The 27,674-nt window shown below is 43.0% G+C and overlaps 1 protein-coding gene across 8 annotated transcripts; it reads right to left on the bottom strand.

Annotated features, from left to right (window-relative positions):
- Positions 1-3,760: 3,760 nt before the first annotated feature.
- Positions 3,761-23,202, bottom strand: rxrba (retinoid x receptor, beta a). 8 transcript variants are annotated; one of them, XM_020105724.2, is made up of 13 exons: positions 23,088-23,202; positions 22,063-22,214; positions 21,184-21,416; positions 20,515-20,668; positions 20,144-20,323; positions 18,155-18,175; positions 16,431-16,591; positions 16,166-16,295; positions 15,723-15,855; positions 13,020-13,055; positions 10,822-10,913; positions 10,556-10,661; positions 3,761-10,259 (listed from the first exon to the last, which is right to left on the bottom strand). In XM_020105724.2, the coding sequence occupies exons 2-13, from the start codon at positions 22,076-22,078 to the stop codon at positions 10,112-10,114; spliced, it is 1,410 nt and encodes a 469-aa protein (XP_019961283.1). In that variant the 5' UTR covers positions 22,079-22,214; positions 23,088-23,202; the 3' UTR covers positions 3,761-10,111. The 8 variants fall into 8 exon arrangements, with proteins under 8 accessions (XP_019961283.1, XP_019961279.1, XP_069372213.1 ...); XM_020105720.2 differs by lacking the exon at positions 23,088-23,202 and adding an exon at positions 22,929-23,064; XM_069516112.1 differs by lacking the exon at positions 13,020-13,055.
- Between the last annotated feature and the right edge of the window lie 4,472 nt (positions 23,203-27,674).

Raw genomic sequence — 27,674 nt, 5'->3', positions numbered from 1 at the left:
GAGATGATTCAGAAGACACGACGGTGGAAGGACTGAGGAGGAGAACGAGGAGCCGGTGCCACAGTGACACTGTCCCAGGGATGAAGTCAGAAATGATCAAACACACAGAAACAAGCTGTTGATTTCCAAACACAAGAGGCTGAGCGTGGCAGCTAATGGAACATGGACACAGCAGCCAGTTAATTAGGTCAGGAAAAAAAACAGCCATAAAACAATCTGAGCTGTTTATGACCATGAGCGCGCTGCAGCCTGTCTGTCCTCCGAGGACCAATCAAAGAGCGCCACCCTCGCTGTCGTCTCATCCGGGGGCCATCACCCAAAAAAACAAGCACCACTGCCGAGGCAGCGGGATAAATAACGGCGAAGCTGCAGAATGAAAACATCTCCCTCCCTGTTCCTCTTCTCCTGTCTTCACATCTACTCTCCCCTCTTCCCCCTCATCCACCAGTTTCCCGTTGTTGACACTTTTCATTCCCCTCACGTTCGCTGCTGGAACAAAGACGAGAGCTCGTTAGTCCCACACACAGAAAACACCCCCCCCACACACACACCCAGCCTCTCTTGTCATGACAGAGGACAAGTGTCATTTTAGTCAGTCATACAAACAGGAGGTCGAACAAGTTAACATAACATCTCTGGTGTTCGCCGCTTTCTACAAAATGTCCTTGATATTAATAAGAAGCTTTAACATGAAAATGGTTTTAGTCTGAGGTTCAAACAGTGGAAAGTTTTCCTTTTTGCTAAATCTATTGGGAAAATGGATTGTGTCTCCGACCTTAGAGATGATTACTGATCCATCATTGTGTGACATGTAGTTCTATCAGTCCACAGGCGACCAACAGTTCGTTCCACTTTGATGTTTTTTACGTCTTGAAAAATGAAAGTGATGTGGCTGCTGGTGTGATGTTAATTCTTACGTATCTTAATTGAATGTGATAGTATGTACTGTAGCCTACATTACAGTAACGGAGTACATAGTGTACATGTTCTTTATATTCAAGTAAAGTTCCTGTGGTTTCACGTTGGAACACAGTGTTCATCATATTTCCAGTGGCTCATGATGATGAAACGTTTTTTTTTTCCAGCAAATGTCTTCGTCTCACATATTTTTATCCTCCATGTTCCCTCTGATTAGAAAGCAAGACCAACCTCCCCCAGCTGTGGAATTATATACCTCTGTGCTGGACCCATTCTCAGCTTCACCCAGATTTAGCTCAGCTCAGGAGGCTGCTCGCCGTCGTCTGTAAGTGCACCCTGGCTCAGATTCGGTCTGTATATACCCAGCATGTCATTACAGCTCAAAGAACACGGGGACAGTGGCTGACCAGTAATTTGGCTTTGCTAAATGTTGTCACTTGTCATTCCAGCGTTTCCTCCCATCCCAACTGTCTGGACCTTAGAGACCAAAAGAAACTGAGCACAGAGTTGGTTTTTTTATGCCATAAATGTGGCTAAAATTACACACTAATGTAAGTTTTTTTACTTTTACTGTCGACATGATACTGCGATATTATGAGCGATATTACACAGAGACTACTGGTTGGATTAACATGAAACTTGGTGGAAGGATGCAACATGAATCAGGGAAGAACTCATTAAAGTTTGGTGGTATTGTAAAAAACTACAACTTTTTGTTTAAATGTCAAATTAAATAAAAGTTCTTTATTGCAGAGAAAAGAACAACTATGCAACTCTGAAGTTCAGAGGGGCGTGTGTGTGTGTGTGTGTGTGTGTGTGTGAGATGGTTTTTATTTTACTGTGTAGGTCAAACCAGAGAAGACAAAACAACAGAGCAGCAAACACACCTGACATCTTGCTGCTCTGCTTTTTGGTCTACAGGGTGCACACACTCAATGATGCTCTGTCTACCTCAGGTGTGTGTGTGTGTGTGTGTGTGTGTGTGTGTGTGTGTGTGTGTGTGTATAGAAGTGCGATGTGTGGGGTATTTCTAACACACAGGATCTGCCAAATCGCTGCTGGCAAGTGACTTCAAACACGGCTTGATTATTCAGTGCACAGCGACAACATTCACCTGGCGAAAATCGACATTTTTCTCGAGGCAGAAATTAGGAGGAATTTGACCCCTGGTATAAAGGTGTCTTTCTGCAGCGCTGGAGGGGAGGGGAAGGGGTGAGAACCAGGAGGGTGGGAGGGGGGTGATAAATTGGAGCCAGAAGGAGACTGGGGATAGAGGAGGGCAGGAACGAAAAGGCCACTGAAAAGAAATGGAAAGCATGGAGTCAGAATGAGAGAGAGAGTAAAGGAAAGGTGAATGTGGGTGTAAGCACAGAGAGAGACGATGGTGAAGAGGAACAAGTGAAGGCAGGAAAAGAAAGAGGAGAAAAGGACAAACTGGCAAAGATGCTAAAGGAAGGACAAGAAGTCAGCGTGTGCTGTGCTGGTGGAAATCTAACTTGTTTCTCAGCTCGTCCTCGTTTAACTTCATCACATTTTCCTGATTCAACATGTGAAACTTACTTCTCTAAATATGATGCTGCTGCTGACAAGCTCCTGAACAGACAGCTCTTTGTGCCCGCTCTCTGCTGGCAGCTGCCGGTACTACAGAAGCAGATCCCACAGTGGCACACTTGGCTCAGACGTCCGGAGAGGTGATGCTCAGCCTCCGACTCATTTGTCTCCGTTGACTCGTCCTCAGTCAGGGAAACTTTCACCACAACGCCTGTGCTGGGTTCGGTGGAGAGAGTGTGAATGAATCCTAAACTCAATAAAACACAAAAATAAAAGATGCTGGAGGATTTTGTAACAAGGCCGACCAAAAATGAGGGAAAAATACTTTAACTACTGCTGAGTCGAGTCTTCCACATGGTGGCACCAGAACTGGATCTAAGGAAACTACTCAGAAGTATTTTCAATGGAGAAACCATAGTTTCGGGGGTGATTTTATCAATAGTGCCAATAAAAAAATATGTGTGTGAAAGTAACATCCTGTAAAATTGCTTAAGGCCTTTAAATACTCTGAGTTGCAGGAACATGATAACTGACCAAACACAACTGAAAAACAGGGACTGAAGCAACTTCTTTTTGGAGGAACCTCCATTTTCTGCATCATTTCAGGCCCCGAGCAGAGAGTTGGGGCTCTACGGCCTCTGGAGGAAGAGGAGTGACACCGGACCATGTTCTGGACGGGGACAGTCGAGGGAGGAGACAGACTGACGGAGCTGGGACGAGAGACAGAGGTATTGAAAGCGTGTGAGAGACAAACACACACATATTTCTATCCGTGTCAACATTTAAATATGTGGAAGAGGGAGTACAGCCACCAGTGCAAATGTTCTGATCGAGGTACTGCTGCTGCGTCCTTATTGGCCGAGGCATGAAAAGTAGGCGTGGAGGAAATACAGAGTAACTTCAACCCCACCACCTTAAATCTGACGAAGATGACAGGGTGGGGGGGGGGGGTGGGGCTCCAGCAGTGCACAGCTGGAGAAAGTTGGATGAGGACAAGAGGTCAGTGCTCCCTCTGGAGGTCGGAAGGTGGGAGTGCGGTGCCAGCAGTCGCCGGGGCCCTGGGGTCCTGCTGGACTGAGGAGCGTACCATCGTCTCTCCAGGACACGGTCCGAGTCCGGCTGGGTCGTTCCACTTCATGGAAAGAGAGAGTGGGTGTTTTATGTGGAGCCTGAAGGAAACGGTCATTTTTTAATCTGCGTTGTGTTTCAAACATTAAACTACAGTTGGTTTGTTTCAGGTTTAAAATGCAAAAAGTCTTTTTCTGAAATAAGAAAAGAAACACACTTGACATACAGTATTAAAACCTTTACTCAGACATGATACAACAAACAGAAACAAGATTCAGAATTAATGACTGAAAAAATTATTCAGATTATTTTTTTTTTCCTCTTTCAATCCCCAAAGCACACAATAGTCAATCAGCTCCACATGTATGATGGAGTAGGATACAAACAGGACAAAGGACAGACACTAGAGAAAGAGAGTGACAGATTCCATTCTGATTTTACAGTTCTCTTATTTGTTTAATACTTTGTAATAAACAAAAGATGAATAGCGCAGTTGAAAAAGAGGGAGACAGGAAACAAGACAAAGAAACACTGTGTGCATTTTAAAGATGAAGAGTAAACAATTAAGGAAGATTCTAGATCTACTGGAAATTTTATTTTTTTCCCATTTTACTTCAGTCGACAAATGATTTCTCTGAGTCCCTGCCCTTCTTTCCTTCCCTCCGCCTCTCTCTCAACTGCCCTTCACCTCCTCCTTCAGTCGTATTCACTTCATCCCTCCCATCAGATTCATCCCGTGTCACCACACCTGTGGATTCCGCTGGGCCACAACTTCTTCCTCACAATCTGAAATCTGGGTTTTGTTTTTTTTACGGCTACAGCCACAGAAAACACACGTCAAGTTGCTGTTGCAGAAAATCCAACCGAAGAAGAGCAAGTTTGGGATGAGGCCCTCTGAAATCATTCCTTATTTGCTTTTCACTCATAAAACTAAGTCCCTGTGTCTTGGTAAATAGACGTTTTCAGGCTGGGGGGGGGGGCCCTGCAAAAAGCACCAATGCACAGCTTGAGCACCCAGAGAGGGCCAAACACTGGTCTCCTTCTCCCTCCTGTGACCAGACCTCCCCTCTCCACACGAGCTGTCATTCCTTTCTTATTAGGGCCCCTTTTTAGTATGCACTACACAGGCCAAGGGTAGCGCACTGTTGAGCGCGCGGCACAATAATCACAACATACATGACAAAACAAGCAGTGGGGACTGAGTGGCCTGCATCTGAAACAGCCACATCTGCAAACAGCTTGGCAGTGATAAACAAACCAGTGACGGTGGTGGTTTCAAGGCTGCATAGCACACACTGCACCTCATTGACCATAATGGGAATCTGCCTCGGCTCCAGGGGGCCTGTGTCAATAGGTGAAGACGCCACCCTGATATCTAATCTATACACGGCGATCGATTCTTCAGTCACAGCCTGCAATCCTTTTCAAGAAAAGCATATTTAATTCATGTCTTTATTTTCAAAAAAGTGAGTAATTTCAAAATGTAACAAAGATGGCGACAACAATACTGCTACACAGTCAAAAGGTCACAGCATGCGTCTGCCTTGAGTGCACACGGTTGCAACGACAAACATTTTGTGGGCGGCGCGGTGCGATCCGGCGGTGTCCCACGGCGACCGCAGATCGTCGCTGCTCTGCCATCAAGTAAAGTAAAGCAAAGAGGGACACACGGCACTGAATCCCTTCCTTACAGCTCTCCCACGCTTATTCCACTTAAAAGCTTCACATCCTCGTCAAACAGTCCAAGAATCATAGTTTAATTTTACAAGTCCATTCCAATGCAAAGCCGGTTATACTCGTTTAAAAGCGTTTAAAGTAAAGCAGTGGACAAAGCGAAGGAAAGGAGGAGGCTGGGTTGTGTTGGTAAAGCATCAGGTCAACAGTTACTCACCCCTTCAGCCTGGCTCCTTCTCCTCTGTGCATCCTTTCATCATATTTGCTCAACGAATCAGTTTCACCAGCCGCCAGCACATCACAGCCAAAGCTACAGTATCTGCCAGTCAAAAAAGGCGTAGCTGCAGAAAGACTCCATACACGTGTGCATAAAAGCGTACACATGTGGCCACACATACCCCGTACAAATGCTAAAAAAGTTCCCAACCACCAGCTCCTAGCTTCATCTTTTTACCGTATGTTTACCATTCTCCAAATGACCTAAGCTCATAGCAAAATATAGAGAAATATAGAAAAGACGTAGCAAAACTCAAATGCATTGTTTTATCAGGGAGGGCTGAGAATTCTCAATAATTTCACCGCCAATCAATGTGAGCTCATGTAGCAGAGACGAAGCTGAATTCACGAATGCCAGAAACACAATGCACATGACCACTGATTAACCAAGTTACCACAATACAAATATACAAGTTGCATATTTTTACTTTTTGATGGATTATCAACAAAGATGGCATTTGCTCAGTCAGATGTGTAGCGACTAGTCTTTTAATGTCAACTAGCGGATGCTCCAGCACTCGACTGGGAAGCGTAATCATTCCCATCCCCCAGGAATAAACATGACGCAGTAGCAGCAGGCTTCAACATTCAACAGAGGAAACTCCAAGAGAAAAGCCCTGCAGAGGAAGTCACTGAGACGTCAACCAAACTAAAGACGAGATTATTTAAAGTCGGCCTCCTCTCTGACAGACGACCACTTCATCCCACAGCAAATTTCTCAAAGCGTAGATGAGCTCGAATCCAGATCACAAAGTCTGGAAGCCGCAAAATCCATTTCACTGAAGTCTCTGACAGTTAAAGTTCGGCTGAACAAGAGACTCCAAATAAAGATTAACGACAGGATGGCTTCAAAGAAGTGAAGCCGAAGTGTCTTGATTGCAGATGGGACATGAACCAAAATAAAAAGTTTCATCTGATATCGTTCTCATCACACTGATGTTCAACTGTTCATGTTTCTGATCAGTTTGGTTTTTAATCACAAAACAGCTGAGACCGGTCAAGCATGTGTTTTGGCGTGACCTCAACAGAGTGGCTCAATCCCCCGGTCGCTACTGCGCAGACTCCAGCTCCAAGATGGCAGCGTTCGTATGAGGGATATTTTGGCTTCATTTCTAAACAGTGGAGACGTGTCGCCCATCTTTATTTACAGTCTTTGCGAGTGTGGGACTCTAGATTAAAAAAAAAAAAAAAACAACGCTGCAAGGTTACATACACAAATAAGTTCAATTTTAATTAGTTACTTGAGGATATAGAAACGGGAGGATCATTCATAATCGACAGCTGAAACTGTCACTGTGTCACTTCGATTCAGCAGCTTCAACCACCGATTGCTGCTCTGACTCCGAATGACGCCACCGCCACAAGACGACAGCGTTCGTATCCAGGATGTTTTGGCTTCATTTCTATTTCTGGATAGTGGGAGGAGGTGGAGATGTGTCGTCCATCTTTATATAAGGTGTATGATCTGAACCAGCTCAAGCTATAAAGCGCTGATGCCACATCTGTGACAGTAAAAGATGCCTGGCAGATCATTAGCTTGCTTTTCTTTGCCAACAAACATTAAATGCAGTGGCAGCTCTGACAAACCAGGCTGACTGTACTCTGCATGTAGGAAATGAGTGGACATCTGGAGACTACTTTGTTGAGTTGGCTGCATGAACTGATTGGGTGGAGAAAAACTAAAAACAACACCAAACTCTTAGGGTTAGACCAACGTACTGACGCGTCAAACAAAATCACCTGTCTCACAGGTCGTCTAACTGCCAGCCTCCAAGTCCACATCACATGGGCGAGACCGAATATCCTCTCTGAGAAGACGTTTTTTGGACTATCTGCAGGGCAGGAAGCTCATTGCTCGTTCTGGTCAAAGTAGCTGATGGAGCCCAAAAATTCAACAGCCACTTTCATTGCCTCCACCAGCCGAACTGCTCTCTCAAATACAAAAGGCTTTGGCTGTGTCTGGTAGAGGACAAACACTCGTCCGCCACAGTCAAAAATGTACAAGCACGTAGCTGGTGTTCATTTTCCATAGCTGGGAGTCTGAAATAAAGTTCAGGGTCAAACAATTACAAAAAAAACAACCAATCAAAGAGGGAAAACTAAATCTTAAGCAGACCATTTAAATGAGTGGACAGTGGCTGTCTGATTTGTCTGTGTACTTGCATACTGTTTTGCATTGATGAAAATGTGCAAGTCTTAAAACTAAAAGACCATATTAGTTATTTAGCACCTGGTAGAGGACAGCTGTACCTCTTCCCTGTAGAATGATACTGCAAAAGTGTCTAATTTCTATTCAATGTGGTGACAAATAAGAAGGCTAGATATACCTCAGAATGTCAACACTCTTTTTAAATACTTCACTAACAAAAACTGGTAATGAATCTTAACGTGTTGCTCATCTCGGAGCACTTAGATGGGTTGATTCATAGTTTGCTTTGTATCTCCTGATCAAGCGTTAGCTGCATTTGACCTCTCGCTGCAATGTTCAGAGTCGATTGCCCCAAAAATTTCAATCACAATAAATGTCAAGTGCCATTGTCATTGAAATCCAGCCAATCTGTTGACGAGGGCAACGGCCAACATCGGCAGAAGTCGGAGCAAAAGCAGCAGCAAGGTGTGGTTCGGCCCTGGGCTCAAAAACAATTACGTGGTGATGTCATCACACCGGACGTGGGTACGACAGCAGAAAAAAAAGATTTTAAATCTGTCCGTTGGAGTCAGATATTGGACCTTCACGAGTGTGAGCAGGTCTTTGTTTCTGCGTGACTCCTGCGGTGTTGTTTTTTTATTATTTACATCTACTGTACAAAAGTCGCAAGCACTGAGCCAATACACACTGAATAAAGTTTCCAAAGCTGCAGGTAGTACGTGTAGGATTTCCTTTACATAGCGTTAATTAATTTCATTATTGCATTACAGTAACACAACACATATAAAAAGGTTCATTCCAACATTGGCTTTCGGGGCTGCAGGAGTACTGCATCGCATATTAAATACTGATTTGCTACCAGGTGAAATTAAACATTAAACACTACTTCCATTGTCGGATAATTTCAGTTTCAACTGCTGTTTTTTTGTGTTGCACACAAATTCAGCTTTTCCACCTCATTTTACAGAGAGGAAAGAGCACAGCATCTTAAATGTAAAGCAACACCTGTAAAACTGCTCGAGTATCTTGCACAAGGACACTTTAACTGCTGGGTAGACGCATCAAACACCACACGTGTTTTTAATTTACTCAATAGGCCTCAGGACTGAGATACAGGCCGTCTGATTACAGGCAGAGTAGAGAATATCATTTCTCTCTTCCATGGCCATTGGACAGATGATGGAGCAACCTATCGAGTCTGAAAAGTTCAACCGGCTGCAGGAGGCGGGCAATTCAGAAGTTATCGAAATCATCAAGTCTGATTTGAAAATGATGCAATAATGAGAAAACCCTACACATAGTACCTTTAAGGTCGTCTTAGGTGTCTGAGAAAAGATGGAAACAGGAACATTTACACAGTTACAACTCACAAAAGTGCATCAATGACCACCAGCAAAGGGAGGACTCTGGGGGGCGGGGGGGGCAGGAGATAATAGAGAAACAAATACTCTCATTCTGTCTTGCATGAAGCTGAACTTCCTGTGAGCCTCAAGCTGTTTAAAATGCCAAACTGCCAAAGTAGAGAAAAGGATTAAATCAAAACTAAAAAAATAATAATTCAAGTCATTCTTCTTGTCTTACAAAGCCCGCTGTGCGCATCAGGGTGGGAGGGACTAAGTTTGTCTGCTCAACTAAGTGCTCCCCACCCCCTTTTCCTGGATTTCATTGCCTTGGAAAAAGCTCTCATTTCATGAGTACAGTACTTCAAAATAGAAACTCAAATAAGTTTCAGCATGAATATTCAAAAAAAAAAAGCATAAAATATTTCAAATGTTTATGAGATTGAATTAACTCACTGAGAGGGTGTGTCTTCCTGTGCATTACAGGACACCTCCTGACCGATAAGAAGTAAATCTGTTCGATGGCGGACAGTTGATTGAAATTATGCACCTGATTTCAAGCTAAAAACCAAACATGAATAACTAACTGGCTAGTGATGGATATAACATACAGAGGTGCAGCTAGCAGTGTAACTAGGTAACCCAAGTAAAAACAGGGGAAGTAGGCTACACCAGTTACGCAGAAGCAAAAACCAACTGTGAGATGAAGATGTGATAACTGAAGGCTAAATTAAAATTAAGACATTTACTGTAGCTGTGTGATAAAAGGGCATAATTAATTGAATGGTAACCCCTGTGGTGGAAAACAGTAACGGAAAAGATGGTGAAAGTGTGTGTGTGTGTGTATGTGTGTTTTTGTTTTGGCATTATCTTCATTCAGAGCCACATTATCTGTTTATTAGCTGTTATATTTTATGTCAGTTCAAGCATGCAAGTAAAGACCTGCATGTGATGAGTGAAGATAATCAGCCGATGATGGAGAATACGTGTGTATAAGTGTGAGAACTGGTACATTTAAACCAGCAGGTGCTGCAATTAAGTGAGGCTCAACGAGAGGAGCCAATGACCCGACACGGTGCGACGTGACGGGAATCCTGGTGTGCACTGGATCCTGACCGAACCCAACCTGGCTCCTCTAGGTGAGCTGGTGAGGCGCCTCAAGCATCTCCATCAGGAAGGTGTCGATGGGCGTGTCACCAATCAGTTTAAAGAAGAACAGGTGCTCCAGGCACTTAAGACCGATGGAGCGCAGTGCTGGGAGACGGAGGAGGAGCTTTGCAAACCTGAATGAAGGCGATGAGGAGGAGAATAGAGTGAGAAATGGCCATTGATCTGTCAACAGATATAAATGATAATTTTATTTTGTTTAATTTAGAAGATGTGTGAAGCAGGAAGACGTGTCAGAATATAAAGACATGAAGGAAGTCCAACATATTTCCCTGAGGTGCTTTGTGCTGCAGTGGCATGTTGAAGCTGCGGAGTTGAATATAATGTACCTGTGATTGAGCAGCAGCGCCCCCTGTCTCAACCAACCACCTCATCTTGTACTTGTTAACATGTCTGATGAGTGACAGCCTACCTGCCCTGCTGATCGGGATACTTCTGTTTGCAGTAAGACTCGAGGGATGCGTACACCCTCTCTCTCAGGAGCTCCACCTCACTGGGATTGGACAAGCCCTTGGCATCTTGGCAGGTGGAAAAAGAGAAACATTAACTTTATACTCAAACATGTGAAATATATTTTACATGTTCCCCATGTCTCATTCAGTTTTCAGATGTTTCTTTTTTGTCCATCTTACTTTGTTGTCCGTAATGAGATTTTCAATATTCCACTCGTTAATGTACCTGGGTTGAAGAGGATGATGGCTCGAAGGCAGCCCAGCTCCGACTTGTCCATTTGCATGTCTCTCATCTTACTTACAAGCTCTGTCAAAACCCTGCGGAGAGGAGAGGAGAGATATGAAGGGGGGACGCCAGTTGGAGACAAGAGGAAGATGGCCAGGTATAAAAGGAAGCAAAAGAACAAGAGCAGGAAAGTGATAAAAAGGATGAGGAGGGATGGGGGAGGAGAGTAAGAACAGTCACCTTATTTATGGTCACAGCTCAAAGTTATAACTTGATTTCCAAACCACAGGGGAATTACTGAACTTCTGGTTCAGCAGGAAACACAACGCTGGTTAAAACACATGGTGGAAAACTGCCTCCACCAAATGGATGGTTTTCTTCAAGCTGTGGCTGATTCATGTTTTTGCTAAATAATTTACTGGTTGCTTGTGTTTGTTGTGTTTATAAGTGGAAGAGGAAGTGGAGAGTAGAAACCTGAGTCTTTCTACCACATGGTCTATCTTTCATTATTGCATCCACTTCATTCCACTATCTTGCCCTCAACCAATGTTCGAAAGGATATAAAACAAAATGACAGTCAGGGATCAGGGGAAAATTCTCCTTGACCTAACACACTCGTATATTATCCATACAGTCTCACTCGCAGAAAAGAATAAACATCCATTGACTTTTTGATATCATTTAATGCTTTTTTTAATTCAAAGTTTCAAAGACCAAATTATGTTGTTTTTACCAAGTCTGACTTTACAGATGTGTTTGTTATTAGTGTGTCTGTGTGTGTCTGTGTGTGTCTGTGTGTTGGATCGGTAGCTGACGCTCTTAGTGTGTACACGTCACCATTGAAAATCAATACACACAATTTCTACCAGGCGAACATGGAAAATCATTAAGTTACCATATTAAGAGCTGGTTATTGGATTGGAAAGGAAATGTGAGACACAGAATATTATTTTCCTTCGTTTTGGGTTTCGTGCATAAAAGTACTTTAATTAACCGACGTCTCGTTTTCGGAGTGTTCCAAGATACTTCAGGCAAAAAATAAATAAAAATGTTGACATCATCACCCAGCTCTAAAATGGAATAAGATTTTCCCATTGGGAAATATGCAGACATCGTTATGTGGTGGTCAGTGTTGATATTGTTGTGGTGTCCAAAAACAGATCAACGAATGGGCACAAAGAAGCGTAAAAAGCGATTGATTGTGAAACTGCAGCAGGGCAGATGATGTCAGATGACGTCAGCTGAGTGGACGGCCCTTCATACGTAGCTCGGGACACATTTGTGTTCACACAGTGAAAAGAACGTGCCCACATAAGTCCCAGGCCACCTTCAAATGTGGTTTGAGTGATCTAAGGATGCATTGAGGACACATTTGGGGGAGTATACCCTCTACAATGATGTAGACAGTTGTTAACCAGTCTTTCTTGTTATCCAGAAAAATGGAGACAATCAGTAGAAACCAAAACTTAGAAAAAAACTACTTTTCTCACCGACTTACCAACATGTCAATACGTATTTTAAGAATGAATTAATCACGCCTCTTCAGATATGCAGTGCAATAATATACATTAGGGGCAGTTTATTTACTGCTCCATCATCCACAGTGCAGACACCGACATTTGCTTTTAATGAGATGGATTTGAACTCAACCCGCCTAAGCCAACAACACAGTAGATTACAAAGGTTTTTATAGACACGCGGCAGAAATATTTTATTCAACACCTCCAAAAGGATCTAAAGACTAACAAACCTGAATTAGTATCCCAAACTGGAGCAATACAATACTCGTCGTACAACTACATCCCACCATTAATGTCCTGGTTGAGCTAGCTTAGCTTCACAAAGCTAGCTCTCACATTTTGATTTTCTCATTGTGGTCTGGCAAGGCTTCGTAAATGGGCCGAAGATGAAGAAATTACTGCAGACGATTGGGCGAAGTTTCTCGCAATCAATGTCACAAACCAAATATTGTGTTGCAGTACATCACCATCATCTCACTCATATACCTACAGGTCACTGAGTTATTCTGTCAAACAGTTCTGAGGGCAATAACAACTTTTAGTAAAAACCCGGCTGGCTTGTGCAAAGCTGCAGAAATGCCTAGAAGCATCAACCATTGTGCTTTGGTTCTGTGTTTGTCTCAATGTTGACTCAAGAGGAGGGCTTTAAGAAAAGTGTTTGTGTAGTGGCGTAATTACCTGTCAAATATGGCCCCAACCTCAGCATTGTGCGCCCTGTGTATTCAATCACAATGTGTTATTACAATGTCATTACACAGTTACATTGTTGTGAAAGCTTTCTGTATATTTTCTGAGCACTGAGAAAAACTGCTACGTTCTGATATATTTAAAACTGTTGGAACACAGTAAACACGTCTGGGCTCAAACTTCGCTCTTCAACCAAACACTGATCTCCGATGAGCATTGATTCGTTTTACAAAATCATTAAATATAGTCTTAGAAAAAGGCACCACTTTAATTCACATGTATTGAAATAAGCAGAAAGGAGGTTATAATAAACCTTATGAGCCAAATGCGCAACAGCAGAAAACAATTAGTAAGAACGAAAGTAATAAGTGAAAACCTGAAAACCCTGGATTTTAAACAGCTACTCTTAAATAGTTAAGCTTAAAGAAAGTGTTGTGGCTACTGTGTGAAAATTACCGAGCCTCAAAGTGCAAAATACAAGATTAAAGAAAATAGAAGTCCACAAATCACTCAACCAAACAGCATATAGACCCTGTTAAGACATGGTATTAACATTTGTCCTGAGTGATCGGATCACATGTGGTGAGCTCTAAGTTCAGGTCCGACTCTGAACGTGAATCAAATACATTCTTTACATTCATACATTTGAAGGACGGCCTACTCAGCCGAGGTCTTTGACACACTACAGTTTCACTATGAACCAAACATATTTTTACGCTTGATATTGTTTCGGACCACCGCTACAATATTAACACTGACAACCACATAATGATGATGGGCACTTTTTAAAATTTGTTAAAATCTTTCTTCCTGACTCCTCTTCCTCTCGTTTGCGCGCTTGTGCCAACACACACCAACACAGTTTCATCTGACACACTTGCACACTCAAACTGGGTAAACACAACATCATTTGGTCTTCACGAACACAAATGAGGTATCGTGATTACTTGCATATAAAACAGGAAGTGAGATATGATCACAGGTGACACGTTATAATGCCAGGTGTGAACAGACAAACTTTACGCAAACCACTTGTGATCGGATCTCTCAGGACGGATGTTAATACCAGGTCTGAACGGTGAACAAGAACCTCTCCTGCTTAGAATGACAAATAGTGGACACCAAGCTTTTCCACTTTGTACAATGTTGAAATGTGAAACAGCTTTGTGTTGTTTTTTTTTTTTTTGTCAACTTGTAATCGTGAATTATCACATTCTGTTGTGTGGCTCTGCTGTCCGTTATTTTGCACTTTTAGCCCCCCTGCCGTCATAACTTCAAATAAAGTAATGTGCTATGAAGAAATTCTGATATTTCATTATTTACGCCCTCCTTGAACAAATAAGATTGAGTAGCTTCAAACAGATGCTGATGCCAAGCTGAAACAGAAGCCTGCCGCTAACAGAGAGCAGTGCTAGAAAAAAAAAGAAAAAAGAATACGAATCAGAGGAAAATCCTTGAGCCGTTCGCCATGAGCCCAGTTAGCTTCTTTTAAATCTGCCTGAAATATAAACCCTTTATAACAATGTAATTACTGTGTAATTAACAGTGAATTGACACGTTGTGATGTAATTTAAGGTGATTGAGATTTGCTGCAATTTTTTGTTTCATTAAAGCAGGTGATGATGTAATGAACAACATTATTATCATTATCATTATTACAAGCACTGAATGTGCATTGAAACGCATTGATAACATCCCATTATGACATGAACCAGAAATTGATAGTCGATGCATTTATGCAGAAGACTGGAGAGGCCATGGTTGAAGTTGGAAGTGTCTGAGAGTCTATGACCGACAGTGGAAACTAATCCTAGAGAGAATATATAAGGCACAAGTTCTATAATATTACTTTCGCTGCGTCTGGGCCAGTCAAAGTATTTAACAATGTTGAGTGCCCTTCTAGTTCTATGATGCAAACACAAAATAATAAACCCATGGCCTCTGCAGTGTCCTGTACAATAATGGGATGTAGATTATTATATGAAGACATATTAGAGTATTTCGCTGAACCTTCCTATTTTAATTGACGTGTTAGTATTGTACATTAGCCAGCCACGATCACATTATCAAATGCTGCAGTAGGTGCTATGCCACTGAGTGTGTGCGCGCGCATGCATGTCTACGGGGCAAGCATTAGTCACCAGCCTCCCTGGCATGCGCTGTCACCCTAGAGGCAGCACTAAAGCAGCAGAGTCTCTCAGCCAATCACAGCCAATGTAGAACACAGCAGCTCAAGCCAACCAAAGACTAAGACACAATATCCAAGTTCTTATCCAAGTCACTTATCAACTAGATCTGAATGACATGTGTGTAGCTCATAGAAACCGTGAGTGTGAAAACATCACAGACAAATTCATGTGGATAAATGAAGAAAAGTATTGTTGTTTTTACTCATTTACCTCTCAGGACTGATGTGGAATAACCAGGTGATTTAAAGAGGTAAACCAGAGGTTGTGGCCTTTCAGGGTCAGTTTATTTTAGGCTAAGAGTACATGGTCACAATACTGTGTAGAAGTAGATGTCAAAGTAGAGTAGAAAGGCCTTTAATCACATAATGCTAGAACTCTCTAGGGAACAGAATGTTTTCATGGTGGCATGTCCGCTCCAACTAGGTCTTCCACCCAAACTCCTGAGTGAAAATCACTAGTGTTGTATGGGTTATACTGTTTGTACATGTGTGCATCTGTGTATTACCTGTCAAAGATTGCTCCGACACCAGCACTGTGAGCACTGTTCCTGTGGACATGAAGGCCGGTGGCCAGTAAAATTCCGTCCTTCACTGAGATGGAGCGATGGGAGAACGATGCGATCAAGAGTTCATTCCAGCCTGTTGAAGAGTTGACGTCTCAGTACTTCTAATAAATCAATGCCCAAATATTTTACAATTGTATTTTTATATTTATTAAAACCTGATATTACTGAATGTTGCTTGTCGTTATTGTGAAAATGAAAGATCTCTCATTGAAGTCATAATTTAGATTCTATGAACCACTATGGACAATTCACACATACTGATTCAAAAAGCTGGGGCAGCTGCTTTTGACTGTGGATGAAACTTGGCTTTGCAGCCCTGCATCCCTCTGCTGAGCTTGACAGATTCAAAAACCACCCAGCAGGTCAAAGCTCTTCAAGGTTACCTGCACGTAGCAGGATGACCTGGTCGTCCAGCTGCAGCTCAGAGAAGTGAGGGATCCTCTTGGCCCACTCCACCAGGGTGAAAAGCTGCTTGTCTGCTGCCTGACAGATGTTTGTGACAGGATCGTTGGGCTGAACAAAGCAGATTTAGAGAATTATTTGTGATTATCTTATCAAATAACTATATTAAATGGAATTTAAAATGTTACAGTGTTTCACATCAGTGCATATGGGTTGTGTTTAATTTCAACCATCCAGACTACTCACAGAGCTTCCACCTGAACTTCCATCGGCATGAAGCTCTGTCTTCTGCTCCACAGCCATCTCCGCCTCCAAAATCTTCTCCACAGGCATCTCCTCATTCACTGCACTAGTCGACTCCACCTCGCCCTCTCGTTCCTTGTTCCTCTGCCGTTCCTCTTGGACAGCTGTGCGATGGGCAGAGAGGAAACACAGACGAAAATAATAAAAGACAAGGGGAGAAAGGGAGAAATAGTAACAGAGCAGACAGGAGAAAATGTGAAGGGGAAGGAAGGATGGATGAAGGTCAAGATGGACAAATTAAGGTGCAGGAGTGGTTGAAGTGTAAGAGAATGCACATGGATAGGGAAGAAAGGGATTTGGGCCAGACACGCAACAGTAGAGAACAGAAAAGAAAGTGAATCCAAGGTAGTAGAAGAAGGATGAGAAGAAAGGACGTTCCAACCGAATGGATAAAGAGAGATACGTAGAATTGGATGTGTGGCCGATGAAGAGGAGAAATGAGGGAAAACATTGGTGAAGGAGGTGGTTTGCAAAAACAGGCAAAAAGAATGGAGAAAAATTAAAGTCAGACCAAAATAGTGAGACAAAATGTGCAAAACAGTGGGAAAGCAGAGACACAGATGTACAATTCATAATAAATTCAAAGCCTCTCATACGGTCTTTCATACTTTTTTAAGGCCCACTACCAGTGGCCCATAGAAGACAAACAGAACAAACATATTATTGTTGTAATAACTAATTATTGAGGTGGGAATTACAATGACACGTAACAGTGGTTTTCTGAAAGTTGGCATGTGCGAAGGTTTCTTTTAGTCATTTACACAAATTAACTGCGTTTCTCATTTTATTGTCGTTCAAAAAAACATTGGTAGTAAAAGGTCCTGCGAGTCTTGAAAATGTACCACCCACAGACTTCAGTAGAATGAGGCCATGTGACTGGCTTGGTCAGTGAAGAACTTCCCACTGTTATTTATTTCTGTTGAGCTCAGTGTCCAAGCGACGACGTGGTTTTAATGTGGTCTATCTAATGTGTTGAGTGGAGCTTCTGACTGCATAGTCCCACTCACTGAACTGAAACACAACTGAACAGTGGATATTACCCATAATACCCAACTTCCTGAACCAGAAGAACTGCCGCTGAAACAAATCCACCAAATTCTGTTTCCATTTCTTTTTTTTTCCATTTTTTTTTTTTTAACTGATCTAAAGCATTACTCATTTGTCATCAATAAATAAGCCGTTCGGAGACACAAACATGTGAAGTAGGAAAAGTCGTCTTCTAGCAAATATCAGTCAGTGTGCGTTCATGAGTTTTGGGTGCGTAGCTTTGTTGAGAGGGTCAATGAGAGGGGAGGGATGTAATCGTGTTGCCTGGGCTATAGCTTTTCCAGGATTACCAAACCCGGCTTTAATGCTCCTAAAAGACGAGTGGCGTCTCTGTGGCTCACTGTTGTAACTGTGACTGGATGTGCAGCTCGCAGGTGAGAATAAACAACAAGTAACGTCAAAATAAAGTAGGATAAAGAGTACAAGGATTGTTCATACTCAGTTAACTTTAAAAACCAAAAGGAAACATTTCAAGGCTGGAACTGGTCCATGTCTGAACTCTGAAACTAGGTACAATACTTTAGACTAAATCCTTCTGGCCGATATGCAATGTATTAACTCTGCTTCTTTCTCATTCATACAGGCACAGACATACACCCCTCCTTCCCTCTTCTCCTTACATCTGTCGTTCATCTTGGCCACTACAGAAGGAGGGAGGGGGGAGAGAGAACGAGAGGAAACAAAAAGAGGAAGAGAGGGGGAAAGGGGGTTAGTGTGTACAAGGCTTACCCACCCCCATCTCCCCCTCTACCAATGTGTACTCGATCTTCCTATTGTCTTTTGTGCAAATATTACTGATACCCATATCTTTGAATGAGTTTTAAAGATCTCATCTAAGGCTGAAGGTGTGGTGTTGCTACGCTCAGGATTTACATCTTGAGGTAAAAGTACCTGCAACACGAAGTAGCTGCTTTGAATGTTTGTTCCATCTGCATTAACTCAATGGCCACAGTGATCATTAGATTAACAACAGTGACCACAAATCATAGAAATTCAGTCCGAATCTAATCTGAGAAAGCAGAGTAAAGTTATCTTGTACTGAAACTGCCCGACTCTAAGTGATTCAGCAGCAGATATTCTCAGACTGGCTGGTTTAAAAATGGGTCTGCAGCATATACAGATCGGCTGTAGTTCTTTAAAGGTAAACTATGCAGGGTTTTCTTTAAGAACAGTGTACAGACTCATTAAAAACCTTATCCATCATCACTTACGACCCAGTGGACGTGTTTGGTGGTGCATTTATCACCAATCAAGTAGTGAGGCCGGGTTTGGACAGACATTTTGAAATATTTGGGTTCAGTCACACCTGCTGGGCTTTTTACTTGTTTTTTTTAAGATGCACATGTCTGTAATCGGGGGGAACATTGGGCTCAGATCAGGTTCTGACACCAAAAACTGAATTCTTATCTGGATCGAGTCTGCTCCTCTAATAAAAGGAGGTGAGAGAGCATAGACTTTAAATAAAGATGGTCGACATGACGGCTTGGAAAAAGTGAAGCCAAAGTGAGATGATTGTAGCGGCAAGATAACATCGCTCCTTTTCTTTTATCTGCTCTCTGTCTGTGTCATGGATGTATGAGGGTAAGGCTGAACTGCTGCACACACACATACCCACACAAACACGCCCACACAGTTTTATGTGAAGTTTTGTGGCATTGAAATAATCACAAAATAATAATTTGTTTCTCTGATTCACTGCTTTGTTCTTGCTAACAGCGCTCCCTCTCTTCATTCACTCTTTAGCTCACTTGACCACCGCTGCTCTCTCATAAGCGGTTTTCGGACATGACCTCCAGAGGATGTCCGGAGAATTGGGTCCCGACTTTCTCCGGAGGTTGCCTGTCACATATGTACAGATTCTCCGCTCAGATGCGTTCACAACAACACAGAAATCTCCTGAGGGTTGGCCGAGCAGGCAGAGGCAGGATGTTTCATATTAATTCTGCTGCGAAGATCATGGCGACTGTCCTTCTCACCTCCTGGGAATGATCTACTTTGTTCTCACATCAGCTCCTTCGGACATTCTGCAGAGTTTTTACTAGGGGGGCCGGGGAAACTCCACAGAAAGTGGAGGCTCTTGCTCAGACATTTGCATTCACACATACAGCCTCTCCAGAAGCAGCTATTGAGAGAGAAGCAAACTTTTAATCAGCCGACAATCCTGCATAGTATACCTTTAAGGTTTTGTCTGATTCATGTGAAGGTTAAACTAGATAATTTGCTGTGACCAGTCATTAACACTATCACTGGTTCTAATAAAATCACGACGTATGGATGAATTTCTAATGACGACACTTAACATATGCTTTGCTGCAGTATTTGATTTTTAATTGGTCCAAATCATGGAATGTATTTACTGATAACTGGTAAATATGATATGATTTTAATAATTCAGACTGTGAGTAGACAAAGATTGCCACGTAATGTAATTATTTTTTAAAGTACTGAATCCCAGTTTCCCAACACTACAGATGTATAACAACAGCAAAAAGAGTCTTGAGGACAGCTTAAAATACTTTTATAGAAGAAGTTGCCTCATTCTCAGGGGTCAGAGCAGAAGGGGTTGAGAACAAGTAGTATTCGAGGTGTGCAGTTTCGTGCTTGCTCACCTTCTCTCTTCATGCCCATAGCCAGGCACTTCTGGTAGCGGCAGTACTGGCAGCGGTTCCTCTGTCTCTTATCCACCATACAGTCCTTACTGTCCCGACATGTGTAGGTCAAATCTTTGCGCACTGTTCGCTTGAAGAAGCCTTTGCAGCCCTCACAACTGTAGACACCATAGTGCTTACCTGTAGGTTGTGGGAAGGTGGAAAAAAAAAAAAAAGAGCCAGATAATGAATTAAGGAAGGACGACACATTCAGAGTTGAAATCTAAAGTAGTTCAGTGGCTCTGACCAATGTTTTATTCATCTACACTTTATAGCAATAACTCAAAGACAAGGCACAGAACAGAGGAGTTCTATTTAAGGTGTGTAGTCACCAGAGGATCTGTCTCCACAGATGGAACAAAGGCGTTTCTGGGAAAGCATGGGCCCGGGGCTGTGGGGTGACAGCTGCTTCAAGCCCAGTGGAGGTTTCACATCATCAGAGCTGCTCACTGCATGGAGCCCCGACATGGACACTGTTGAGTTGATCTGCAACAAGAGCAGAAATTATGGTGAATACAATGAGAACTTAAGTATGTTTATTTGTATAGCACCATTAAGTAGAAACAGGTATTTTTAAGAGCACTGTCATCGATACTACTAGTTGATCCAGGGATTTAACGATGCATATATGTGTATAACATATGTGAATTATTAACTGTTGAATCTATTGCATGCTGGGAAATTTATTAAGGGTGTAAAATTAATGTTATAATCATCCACTATAACATCAATGTTAAAATCAATACACATAATAAGACAGTGGTTCAGCAAAATTAGGGAAAGTTTCCAGCCTGCAGATGGTTCCTCATATTGCTCAACAAATATTTAGAAATAAGAAACATCTCGTACACACTGTAAATCCTCAACTGTGGCTAGACACCATACTAAAACAAAGCTAAATAAAAAAACAAAGCTAAATGGAACCTGTGGCAGAAAATGAAAACAAATTATTGAAAAAGAAGTTTACATTAAAAAAAGATCCCTGACCAGTCTTCTCTTACCTGCGGGCTGCTAATGGGGCCGTAGCCCACCGACGGTGTGCCGGGGAGGCAGGGTGAGCCCAGTGAAGAGCTGATGACAGAGAAGGGGGAGCCGATGCTACTGATGGGGCTGTTGACTCCGGTGGTGGTGATGGGAGGAAGGGAAGTCATGGAAGCAGCTGAGGGAACCAGTGGGGGCGAGCGTTGGCCCGATGGAGGGGAGGACACAGATGAACTGTCCGGGCTGCGAGAATCTGAGAAAGAAGAGCGGAATGGAAAATCAGTAGAGGTCAGCGAGGGTTGATTACATAGTCATGACAGAGTGGGTGATTGAAACACATCAATTAAATATCTTTATGGCACCATGTTAAGTATACAAAGCTAATTTTAATATCCCACGGTTTGATAGACGACCAGTAAAGAGCAGCAGAGTTTTAACGTCATGCTGGTAAATTAGATTTGATTTTTTCCCCACTATTCAATGTTCCTGATTCAATAAATCCTCCATTGTCCTTCCACTGCAGGTGAATTCTATCGTCAGATGGTTTATTAAAAGATGACTTTTGTTTTTTAGAAACAAATGACCGAGCCTTCCTGATTTTATTGTGGTGAACAATATACATCTATTATACAGTCTACAATACAGTGCTGAAACACATTAACTTCAGTTAATCAGTAATTAAATGAAATGTCTGACCAAGTCTGACTTCGTTCCAATGACTGTATGCTGTGGAAGGTCATAGGTCAACACTGGCAGCTGTCACTAAGGTGAAAACGCGTCATTATTCTATTATTAAATCCAACCTGTGATTCTTCATGGTCCATATTGTTCACAGGCCTTAATCTCCAGCTGACAGGTTAACAGACGTGTCGCAGCCATTTGAACAGTTGTTCTCTCACCTCTGCTGTCTCCCATGATGGTGGCCGGGGGGCACCCGGGCTGGAGGGCAGCCTCACACCGACGTGCTTCAGCCTCAATCCGCCCGCTATCAAACTCTAGACCGCGGACTGAGGCCCGGGCCGGAGCCGTTTGGGAGAAACCAAAAACGGGTCTGAAATTCCAACACAAGAGAGAGCTCCGCGTGATGAGATGGTTTTCACAATGTTATAAGACACTATACAATAAAGCAAGTCCATCACAGCTGCCTGTCACTGGGAACAATTGTGTGTTTTAAGCCTTTTGGGTGTTTGTTTTTTTAAATGTAACGTTAGTGAGACAGGATCATCTTGTTCTAATGCAGCACGCGGTGTTATTTCATCAATAAGAAACACACACTGGCTCTGTTATCTCAAGCTAACTGGGTGACTCCAAACGTCCCACTCCAGGTTATAGACGGAGCCCAGACAGATGGCAACAAACCACGATTCGCGCAAGCTAACGTTAGCCGCTAGCTAGCTAGCTCTGGAAACCGCTTGTGCGCACCGCGAAGCTAACTAGCTCGTGTTCGCGGCCCCGGTAGAAACGCCACCCGCCAGCGAGCGTTTCAACGGGACGTTCAAAGCGTTTCAAACCCCGAGCTTTCTTTCATTTTGTGAAATTTAACCTACGTCTCTGGTTCAAGCTAGCGCAAACATGCTACCGCTACGTTTAGCCAGCTGCTAGCTTGCTAGCTAGCTAGCCCGACTGCACCGGAGAGGAGCCCGGTGAAGCGAACACAAGGCGGTAAACTACGACCTGCTCCCCCCGGGTGTCTGCCTCCCACCGGTCACACGGCAGCTGAACCCTGTAACTACCCGCTGAGTGGAAGGAAACACGGGTTACTGACGGTTTAGCGGCGCAGCTTCTTCGCATGAAACAGATGTGGCAGCTAGGCCCCGTGTGTGTCTGCCTCTCCCCCCACTTTGCCTCGTAGTCAACCCTCCCTCCCCCTGCAAGGATGAAAACATGATGATGGTGGAGGATCTGGCTTTGGTGCTTCTCTCACTGCTCCACACTGGGCCAGTGCGGGAGCCCTCGGCAGCCCCGGAGCTCCCGGAGGCAGGGGACGGGTCGTGTGGTCGCGGTGTCGCCCTCGCATGTCACAGGGTGAGGAGGGAGACACATCCAGAGCTCAGGGGTCAAGAGGTCAAGACAAGTTCAGCTCAGTGTGTCAGCAGCTGGGGGGGGGGGGGGGGGGGGGGTGCAGACTGGAGCTCCTCTTCTTTTCTATTTTAAAATCAATTATTCAGGACGTGCACAGTCTGCAAGAAACATGTTGATGGATGCAGGTAAGAGCTTCATTTTCATTTGAGCCAATAACAACCCAAAGCCACTCATTGGAAATATATGTGTCTAACACCATTTAACAGTTTATGATAATAATTATAATAATTATGATAATAATAATGGTAATAACTTACCATTTATATGGCACGTTTCAAAACAGCTTTAAAGGGATAGTTCACAGAAAACGATGGAGGGGTGGGTGAAGTGTTTGAGGTTTCAAACTGTGTTGCGGCAAAAAAATCCAAAACCATTAAAGTAAATGGTCACTCCTTCTTCAAACGAATGAAAACAACATAAAAAAACATATGCCTCCATACTGCTTCTCTGGTGTAGTACAGTAGTACTAGATAAAATAATACAATGTCATTAAAAGTAATGGGGGGAAAAGGATAAATGAAGCACAAGTACTATTTAAAAACAATCAAGTAAACTCTATTATAAACTGAGTTTTGATTTAAATTGATTTTTTAAAGTCTTGAGTTCCTCAGGTACACTGTTCCACTCAGAGGGTTGGGGCTGTGATAAAGGCTCCGTCACCTTTGGTCTTCAGTCTTGACTGAGGGATGTAACACGGCCTTATCAGAAGATCTCATTCTATGGGTTGATGAGTAATAATTTATAAGCTCAGCCAAGTAGCTTGGTGTCGAACCTTTCGGTGCCTTGAAAGTTCATTTCAATAATCTGAAACCAATACTGAAATACACAGGCAGCCAATGAAGGGAAGCTCGTACCGGGGATATATGGTTGTGGTTGTGTGATTTGGTCTCGTAGAGTCTGGCATCTGCATTGTGGGAACATATATAAAATCATTTTGGTAACTGGTTCCAGTGTTTTTCTGTTGTGTCATGTTGAAGGTTTTCTCATTTAACTCCAGCTGTTGTGGAGGTGCCTCAGGGAGCAGCTCCAGGTGAACCAGGCACAGCTGAGAGTAGTTGACCAATCAACTCTCCCTGGATTCAAAAGGCAGCAGCTGCCAGAGAGGAAGGCAGAGACTCAAAGAGACAAACGAGCTGCTTTTCAGCATCTTTATTAAATCAAACACAAACTCACAAAACACTTAACAGCTATTTCAGCTGGCACCTCGGCTTTGCAGCTCGGTTCTGTCCTTGTCTCACACCATGTGTGTTCCCCTCATGTCTCAGTCCCTCTCTGGCAGCTGCTGCGTTTTGAATCCAGGGAGAGTTGATTGGTCAACTAGTCTCAGCTGTGCCTGGTTCACTTGCAGGTTCTCTGAGCCACCTCCACAACTGTCCATCGTTAACGCATCTGCCTTGTTTAAAAAAAAACGACTAATTGAAAATAAATCACAGTCTTGAAATCTTGATTTTTACTCCAGGAATTAAAAAAAGAAAGTGCTAATCTACGTTATTTACTCTATCCCAGTAAATGGAGCTGCAGACTTTCCCGTCAAATAAAAAAACACAGGGTTCAGATGTTTAATTTTTTTTACCTTTACAAACAGCTTCAGAGGAAGAAACACAACAAAACACCAACACTGGTTTTGAAAGTTTATTTTTATTATTTTGCATTCTGCACCAATCGTACCTATAATATGATATAAAAACCAAAGAACATCAATGATTGCACACATTACATTACATGATAATAAGAAACATGTTACACCAAAAGATGGGAGCAAATGAAATAATGTGAAATCAGTTTCATGGGATATTTTTCTAATTTGTCTTTGTGTTCTTTAAAATGTGGTAAGATGAGAGAAGTTGCCTCCATGTCAAACTGTAAGATTTGTAATCGTCTCTTCTATTAATCAATTTGTCCTCCAATTTAAAAATGAGAGAATAATTGAAAACGATACATAAACTTGTATAGTAAGTTATAATATTCAATCCTATGCAGTCAATTTCTGTCTGAAGTCTTCTTCTTGTCTGATTTTGGAAGTGAGTAAGTGAGTTAGGCAGCCATGGTGTTTTGGAATCATAATCATTTTCATAGAATTTGCAGTTTCCTCACATCTCATCAAAATCTCTGTTCTGCTAAAAAAAAAAATCTAAATCTGTCACTGTCCAAATATTTCGCCCTGTGCTGCATGTGCATGTGTTCCTGTGTGTGTGTGTGTGTGTGTGTGAGGGATTAGCCTCTGTGTGTGTGTGTGTGTGTGTGTGTGTGTGTGTCCACCAGTGATTAGCCTGGTCAGTGGGCCTGTTGTGCATTCACTCAGACCATTAGCATATTAATGCAGCCTCGCTCTTGATCTCCCTCCCACCCTCTCTCTCCCGCTCTCTCTCACCCTCACTCCTTCTCTTTCTTTATACATATTTCCCAGACTCAGTTGTCGCTTCCTGCAGCTTCAATCTATAAATCTCACCAATTTGCACCACCTCTCCATCCTCTCTCTTTCCCTCTCTCCCTCTCTCCCTCTCCCTGTCAGATCTTTGCCTTTTTTTCACCCTCTCTCTCTCTTTCTCTTTCCACCACATTCAAATCCTTTGCTTTCTCTCATTTTCCCTTTTCTGTCTCCAAGTCTGGCCCCCTGAACTTTGTCAAACACAGGAAAACACACACAGAGGCAAATTCACAGGGGCAAACAGGCAGAGGACGAGTACACACACACATTCACACACACATGCACCTCCCTCCTCTCATTCATTCTCCTTTTCTGTCACTCTCACCCCTTCCAGTGCAAATTTAGCAGGACCCTCTTTCTAGACACCGATGCTGAAGTGTGAACCGGACACATTCAACTGTACTTAACACGGTGAGAGCTATTCAGGCCTTTCTGCTCCACAGACAGACTCTAACCCCCTCTCCCAAGATGGGACACCCCCGATCTTCAGAGGCCTGCACTCAGCTTTGCACCTGAGCAGAGTAGAAACATATTAAAAAAAGAAAAAGTACAAAAGTCCAGTAAAAGTGGAATTAGGATTATTTTCTCGTAACTTGGAAGTTAGCATGGAGGTACATGCAGCAGATTGATTTCATATTAAAATTCACATATCAAAGTGAAACATGAGGTTTACAGAATCTTTGACTTTTTCGGATTACTTTTTTTTTTAATGAAATGTGTTTAAGCTTCAATCTAAGAATTTGACATATACTAATTTATGTTGTGTAAATTGCTAAATAAAAGGATTGACTCCCTCCTCACTTCCCCTCTTGGCTAAAGTCTGCTTTGCTGTCGCTTACTTTTCAAACCAAGGATGATATGAATTATTCACCTGCCTATACCTCATTTTACATCATGCTATTCAGTCAAGAAAGTAAAAGTTTTTCTTCCAGGTCTAAGTTGAAACTGTTCTGTTCTTATTTGAAAAAAAAAAAAAAAAAGTTGAGCTGATGTCCAAAAATGTCAAGAGCTTCTTACAGGGTTTACATTTACATAAACACACACTCTCCTCTATTCAGTATCTGCCTCTCTGTTTGTCTTTCAGTGTTTCTCTCCTCCACCCACTAAGCCGCTGAGTGTAACCCCATCCATGGAGGTCTGTCCCTCGCTGGTTTTCAGAGGTCAGGGGCGTGATGTCCATCCACAACTCCTGGTTTCACAAAGGCAGACGCAAGAATTGCGTTTGGACAATCAGCTCCGGACCTCCATCGTTCTCTTGGTCACAGGTTTGTTCACACGCTCAACGCACACGATCAGGTGGATGGTTCACTGGCCGGCAACTTGAGGAAGTAAATTCAGCTTCAATTCAAAATGATTAAAGAGTGAATGGGAAGTTTCCATCCATATATCATTACCTCCACCTGCTGTAGCTGGGTTTCATAACGGCATTTGACCCCCAGCATGCCTCAGGTTAGCACTTAGGGATGGACAAGGAGGAGAGGATGGTCAGAGGAAAGAGCGGGAAGGCGAAGAGAAAGAAAGAAGAGGAGAGAAAGAGAGAAAGCTCTAACTCATGCTTGTCCTCTGTGTGGGTGACACCATGATGAACGAAGGGGTCACCACCCAGGGGCAGCCCAGTCCAAAAGGAGCCAGCGATGTGACCCCCTACAAAAGAAGAAGTGGGTCCCCCCCAACGGTCACACGGATCAAAAGAGACAAAAGCCTGAGATGATAACTCAGCGCAGCAGTGGGGCGCATTATTATCACACTCATGAGCAGCAACGGTAGTAAATTTAACTGAGGTGGAGGCAGGGGGGTGGAGGGGGGGGTGGAGAAACGTAAAGCTCTGACTCGCCCTAATCTGATTTGCCGTACGCAACATTTTCTCTTTATCTGATTCGCTCCGTGAGGCGTTTTTCTCTTTCTGTGGGAGCCCGTCTGTATCCAAATGATGTGGTCTTTGGTGAGGCCTGGCCTATTCATGGGAACCCCATGTGCTGTGTGCCCACCATTGAGGTGCAG

This window comes from Paralichthys olivaceus, chromosome 20 (assembly GCF_024713975.1).
Source record: "Paralichthys olivaceus isolate ysfri-2021 chromosome 20, ASM2471397v2, whole genome shotgun sequence".
Taxonomy (NCBI): Eukaryota; Metazoa; Chordata; class Actinopteri; order Pleuronectiformes; family Paralichthyidae; genus Paralichthys; species Paralichthys olivaceus.
This window is presented reverse-complemented; position numbering and strand designations above follow the sequence as displayed.

Coding starts and splice junctions, on each gene's coding strand:
- rxrba (XM_020105720.2), bottom strand. CDS start 22,954: ATGCGAAGAAGCTGCGCCGCTAAACC. Junction 21,417..22,062: donor CATCATGGGAGACAGCAGAG/GTGAGAGAACAA, acceptor CTTCTTTCTCAG/ATTCTCGCAGCCCGGACAGT. Junction 10,662..10,821: donor CATCATCCTCTTCAACCCAG/GTACATTAACGA, acceptor CCACCTGCCAAG/ATGCCAAGGGCTTGTCCAAT.